At 40.1% G+C, this 6,783-nt stretch overlaps 1 protein-coding gene across 1 annotated transcript; it reads left to right on the top strand.

Moving 5' to 3' along the window:
• The first annotated feature begins 4,149 nt into the window (after positions 1–4,149).
• LOC118753213 (nuclear pore complex protein NUP62-like) lies at positions 4,150–5,325 on the top strand. Its single transcript, XM_036488087.1, has one exon. It carries the CDS (start codon positions 4,150–4,152, stop codon positions 5,323–5,325), a length of 1,176 nt encoding a protein of 391 aa, XP_036343980.1.
• The last annotated feature ends 1,458 nt before the right edge of the window (positions 5,326–6,783 follow it).

The raw sequence follows: 6,783 nt of genomic DNA, 5'->3' as shown, positions 1-6,783 counted from the left end.
ACTTCAGCAACGAAGTGAAAAATACAAAAAAGTGAGACGAGATTTATTTCAAACCTTTTAATGTTTATATAATATTAAAATGACCATGGACTTGGTCACGCCGATTTGGTCAGTTTTCAAGATCGTGGTGAATGAATGTATTGTCAAAGATTAGGAATCGTTCGACAAGTTAATAGTAGTTTCAAACATATAAGTATTTACATACATTACAATTAGGGTGAGAAACGCCCATTTTAAGTCCATTTTTGCAGTCTTGAAAACTGGTGCGGAGTGGTTTCATTAGTCGCCGCAGAAGCACATTTTTCGCGGTTTCTAAATTTGCCGTTATATGAAAGTAGGGGACGTGCAATAAGTGTTTAGATACACATAAATATTTTAGTTAATTCCATTATGTGAAAAAGTGTATGTAAGTAAATGCAATAGTCTTTAACATATCCTGGGAAATCCTTTTGAGGACTCTCCAATTGGACGATATTGCTCTGCATTCAGCTTGAACGAAAAAAGTCACTCGCTGGCACAGTTTTCTGTAATCCGGTTCTTTTATTTAAAGGTTATTTATACAATTTGAAGAGAAATTTTTTTAGAAAAAAACTGGAAATCCACTTAAGTTTTTCGATATAACTTTGGTAAATCTTACTCGATCGTTGCGTAATAATTAACAAATTGAAGGCGAGACTTAATGTTACAGATTTTTGATAATAATATGACTAAAATAGTTCAGATTATAAACAAATTATTTTAAAATAAAAAAAATCTTGAACAAATTTTTTTATCATTTTCTTATATTTGCAATTTTTATATTGTATGCATAAACATAAGTAAACCAATTAGTGTGTCTAGAAGTTGTGCCTGTTCAGTGTTTCCATACTAATTTGCATAAACAAAATTTTTCCGCGATGATGGAAAATAATGGATATTCTATTAGAGCTACCGAAATTGTTCCTAAATTTGCAAAAAATCGCAAACTATAGCTAATATTAAAAAATGATTAGAATATTTGGAACTAGCGATCTAAATGCACGCCAGCAATATTAATGTTGTTCTTTACATCTTTTGACTATAGGCCAGTGCAATTATCAAGAGAACAATTAAAATTTTCTTGAAAATAGATGAGTTTGAGATTAACGATAAGATAAAGGGCTGCGCGAAATGATACTTGACGTTATCTTTTGCGTTAAAGGATTCATTATCAAATAATATGGACCAAAATTTTTGGCTAAACCCAGAATTTTTAACAAGAATTGGTCTTATTCGACTAGTGTGCTGTGGGTCACTTGGCGGTCGATGCGCGGGCTCTTACTATTAAAATGAAAGACTAATATTTCGCAGGCTTGATGTTGACTTCATGATACAATATATTTTCACTATTACCAAGGGATTTGAGAAAAATTAAATTTTCGACCCGCCCTAGTGCACATGCAGACATCGCCACCAAGAAAACGATCGTCTCCTCAACTGGTTACATAAGAACCAGGCCCAACCCACTATGCCTCGAAGATGTGTTGCTCAACTTATCAAAACGGTATCCAACCCGCAATCACCAACATAACAGGCTAAGAACCAAAATGAATAAGGCCCAATGCGCAATGCCTAGTAATCAAACAGACAAAATACAACATTTTCATTATGGTACTCCGCCGACTTATAGGCATTTCTCTCATAACTCATCTCATCAGCTGTTACCTCGAGCATTATTAACGCATGAGTTACTCAAAGTGCATTGGCAAACATATATACCACACCGGAAGTGTAACCGTCTCAAGACAAGGCGTATACTATTTTCTCTGTAGGCCATTTATTCCTGGCCGAACTCTAAGAGTGGCGGATGTCATCACACGCGAAGATGATTAATCCATACATTTATTTAATACACTAAATTTTATCACTCTTGTTTCATATCTCGTTGCATTAACTCAAACCTCAAACTCACACAAACATAAATATGACCCGCCTGATGCTTCTCTTAATTCTCCTTCACAGGGTTCTGGATAAGCTAAAGGAAAGAAGGTACACTCATATACCACGCAGCCGTCTCGCCGCCGTCAAGACGCGTGCAGCCATTGAAGATAATTGAGAATAGGTATAGGTATCAGCGCTGCAGGCCGGGCGCCATGTTGAAGACATGAGCACTTCTCATCGGGCTGGCATCGCCCTTGGGTGAAATTTCCAAGAAGAGGCAACACTGGCCGGTAGATAACGCAGAAAGTAACTTCTGAATTTGACATTCGGCACTAGCAATCGAACCGCCGTGATAACCTAACGCACATCGCTCTGATTTTAAATTATTTTTCCTCTCGTTCTCTACTTAAATATTTATATGTCAAGTATTATACAGTCCGTTCGCAAATAAATAGAAATTTTGTATACATATATATATCTACTAAGAAAAGGAACTGTGTTTTTCATTTCGCTAAACGAAACTAAACATAGCCCTATTAAGTTGCCAAGAGCGCAACAGTTATATAAACTATAATTTTTGTAAACAATAGTTTAATGAAGTTAAATTAAAAAACTTTTCATGCATGTATGTACTTATAAAAATTAATTTCTTAATTCATTATTGTATATTTATTCATTAATTTTTATTATATTTTATTGTGTTCATTTCATGTTCATAAGAAAAATTAAATAAACATTTTTAAGAGCGTTTTCTAATATTACGTTCAAATTGGCCCCATATAACTTGTTAAGTAAAAAAAAGCTTTTTGTAAAACACAATCGGCAAGCTTAAATCGGAAAGTCGTAGCATAAAATAATGTTCCATAGTAGTATTTTTATTGGTCGCTCGTTTACTGGAGAACGTCATAATCCAAAGAGACATTTTTTTCAGGTAAGTATGCAAAAATGGCTGCCGATCCTTATTTTATATTCGCCGAAAAATGCGTTACGCTATCCTCCAATTGTTTCCCTGGAACTTTACCCTATAAACCTTAGACTCTATAATCTCTCTTTAGCCAAAGTAAGAAACCAAATGGATTTTTAATGACAGAGTTATCATCTAATATTTCAAGCAAGTGTTGCATATATTAGCGAAAGAGTGGATAAAACTATCTTTAAAATACCATTTCAACTATTATTATCGTGGAAAAATTAAGAAATTTATGCCATTTTCCAGAAAGAATACCTTTAAGAGGCATATTTTTGTTTAGATATAGTATGTGTATGTACATAAAAATACAAATTAGTCTAATATTAATTATATTATACCTTAAAAATTACCTGAATTCATCAATTCATGTTTGTATTAAAAAGAAAAACAATTTTATTTTATGTTTTTCTTTTTTTAGTTTAGATACTGCAAAAGGCGTACTTTATTATTTTGGAATTAAAAACGTAGCAGATCGTAGGTAAAGCGGAGTAGCGTAGTAAGTTTAAAACTTTCTCTGAAACCGTAGTAAATCTACTACGATTGTAGTGAAACTCTAACCCTGTTGGCGTGTCAAATGAAAGCTTTTGGCTCATTCTGATTGGCTGAAGCAGAAAGCTTTCTGATACAACTCTGCGCTGAACTGGTTTTCAAACGAGTTAAATGATTTAACTGGTTCAATTTTCCAACAACAATTGCATGCGATTTAACTTGTTTATGAACATGTTTTGTTCATTTAACTGGTTCAAGCCCACTTAACATGTTTAACTCGTCAATTTGAACATAGAATAACACGCGCAAAAAACGACGCAGTTTTGTACAATATAAAAAAATGGCAACTATTAATCAGCGCGATACACGAATACCATGACAAAATCAGAATGTATTGGTGTGCTCATCAATGCTATAGACAGACCAAAAATGTAACTCGATAGTAACCTTACCAGAGTTATTTAACGCAAGTAAAAAATTAAGCAAATATAAAAGGTTAAGTTAAATTTTTCGATATTTTGAAATATTAATATCTTATGAATTATGTAACCGATTAAACAAATAATGGCGTCAAAACAATGATGATTAATTTATCTTACATTTGATGTACACAATTTATCTCTTTTTATATTTTTACGTCAAAAATACTAAATAAAAAAAAAATTAAATTTTTTCATAAAATTAGCTTTTTTGAAGAAACTTGCATAATTAGAAGGAAAAGTCCTCGTTTTCATTAGGAGCAGATTGTGGGAAAAAGCGATAGCACGGGGATACCAGTGGTTGATACAGCGATGGATGCAGATGTAACCACCGACCATACGAGCCAGGCACAGCAAAGTATCCCGAGTACCAGTTCAGCCAGATCAACTAGTGCTGTAAGCAGTGAACCACCTCAGCCTGTCATGGTGGAAGCTGACCCCGTAGATCAGCGTGAGGCACAAAATAGCATTATCTCTATTCTTCAGAAGCAAATTTCGTCATTGGAATGTGAGCTGAAAAAGGTACAAGGTAAGGTTAGAGAAAGTGAGGCGCAAAATTGCCAACTTAAAGTAGCGCTTCATGAACACGCCTCGTCGCTTCCCGTTATGTGCGAAACGGTCAGAGACCTTGTTACATGCTCCGTTGGTCGCTCAGTGCAAAGCACCGCTGCTCTGCCTGCCGCGCCGAACTTCGACGCCGTTACCGGCGCCACTCAAGGTGCTATGACCAACTACCCTGCCACGAGTATAGCCGCTCTGGCTGCCGCGCCTAACTTTGACGGCGCTGCCGGCGCCATAATCAGCTACGTTGCCGCGGATAGTGCCGCTCTGCCTGCCGCGCCAGATTTTGGTGTCGCGACTGGCGCCGCCCAACCTGCTGTGAGCCAGCACACATTCTCAAATAGCGCTGATCTGCCTACCGCGCTTAACCTCGCCGCTGCAAATTGCGCCGCTCAATCTGCTCCGTCCAGCTACGCTGCCGCGTATGCCGCCGCTCTGCCTGTGGCGCCTTATTTCACCGGCGCTGTCGCTCCTACTGCAACGCCAACATTTGCCATCCAAACTCCAGTAACGCCACTCACTTCCGGCACATGCGTTCCTCCATTTACTGCAGCGCCAAACACCACCGCTGCCATAGCACCTAACTTCGCCACGGCGCCTGCCGCCGCAATCGTTGCTACTACGTTCGCTGCCGAAGCGCATCGCCCACCAATAGTCACGTCACCAGCGATTGCCAGTGCTACGCATGCTGGCCTTGCCAACGCGTTTATTAGACCTTCGTTATCAGTAAATGACCATTCCGTCGCTCCAGTTTCAGCTACCCCAGGTATGCCCTTTGGGGTGATGCAACCTCGAAAACTCCAAGATTTGCCGGAGTTCAGTGGTCTAGCCGAAGACAGGCCACAATTCATAACCGCGTTCACTCAGCCAAAGTCTGCATATGGATACACTGACCTTGAAAACAACCAGCGCTTCAGAAGTGTTTGAAAGGCGAGGCTAGGGAAACTGTGAAGTCCCTACTAATATATCCGAATCATGTCAGTGCTATTATCTAACATTAACGCAAAGCCAGCTTGCTCTCCTGAAAGATATAGCGCCTGTAACAGAGAGCGGAGTTTTGAAGTTAATACCGTTCGCGTCAAAAGTCAGAAACTTGTCAGCATTTTTGCAATCCGCTGGGGGTCACCAATATTTAGCTAATCCATTCTTGATTTCAGAATTTACCAGCAAGCTGCCAATGTCAAGGAAGATCGAGTGGGCACGATATTCTTCGGTGGTGCAGCCATATCCAACTGTGATGCATTTCAGCGACTGGCTGAGTGACACTGCCAACCTGATTTGCAGGGTACAGGAGCAGCGATAGATGAATAGCGATCGAATACACTAACGTGCTGTGTGTGCCATGGTGATCACAAGCTTCCAGAATGCAAACGTTTTCTCGACGCGAGTGTTGCGGAGAGGTGGAAAGAGGTCAAACGGTTACGATTATGCTTCGGATGTCTGAGTAAAGGCCACTCGTCGGCTTCGTAGACCTTGTCCGTCCCATGGATGCAAGAGAACGCACCACCAACTGTTCCACGAGTCGACGCCTACGCGCTCCTCTACAGAAAAATCTTCAGTAAGGCAAGGGCCATAACGTAACACCAACGAAGCTGCGGTTCTGCGTTGGCCATACTAAGTCAAGCAAGCTGCTGTTCCGAATCTTGCCGGTCGCATTACATAATGGAAGAAAAAGTATCGACACCTATGCCTTGTTTGATGAAGGATCGTCTGTGACTATGATTGACGAGTCACTAGCTGTGGAGCTTGGCTTACAGGGTGAACATCAAAAACTGAATGTGCAGTGGTTTGGTGGTCACAAGGCGCAAGAGCCCTCAAAGGTTGTGAGCGTGTTAGTAAGCGGAACGGGAATGAAGAAGAAGCACAAACTGAGTAACGTCTTCAGTGTCTGTAACCTGAGTTTGCCATCGCAGAGCCTCAGCGAAACCGATATACGCGGTCATATCAAACATATGAAACATCTGCCGTTGTTGCCATATAGTGGAGCTTCGCCTAGACTCCTCATAGGGCTTGACCACTGCCATCTGGGTATCCCGACTGAGACTATGAGGATCCAAGCTAACGAACCATGTGCCGCAAACACAGAGTTGGGTTGGACCGTGTTCGAGCCAACGATAAGATCAGCACCACGGCCTACAGCAGGTTCATTCGTAGGGCATACCGTTGACCAATCACTGGAAAATATGGTATGCGAATATTTTGAAACGGAGAACTTTGGAGTAAAGCCGTATCCACCAATTGAGAGAGCTGAAGACGCACGCGCACGATCGCTACTAATTTCAACAACGCGTCGCGTAGACGGGCGATACAAAGTGGGCCTACTTTAAAAACGCGACTGCATCAATATGCCCGAAAGCTACTCAAGAGCATTCAAACGGTTGGTAC

The sequence above is a fragment of the Rhagoletis pomonella genome, unplaced genomic scaffold, assembly GCF_013731165.1.
Source record: "Rhagoletis pomonella isolate Grant_MI unplaced genomic scaffold, Rhpom_1.0 Rhpom_scaffold_02217, whole genome shotgun sequence".
Classification (NCBI taxonomy): domain Eukaryota; kingdom Metazoa; phylum Arthropoda; class Insecta; order Diptera; family Tephritidae; genus Rhagoletis; species Rhagoletis pomonella.
This window is presented reverse-complemented; position numbering and strand designations above follow the sequence as displayed.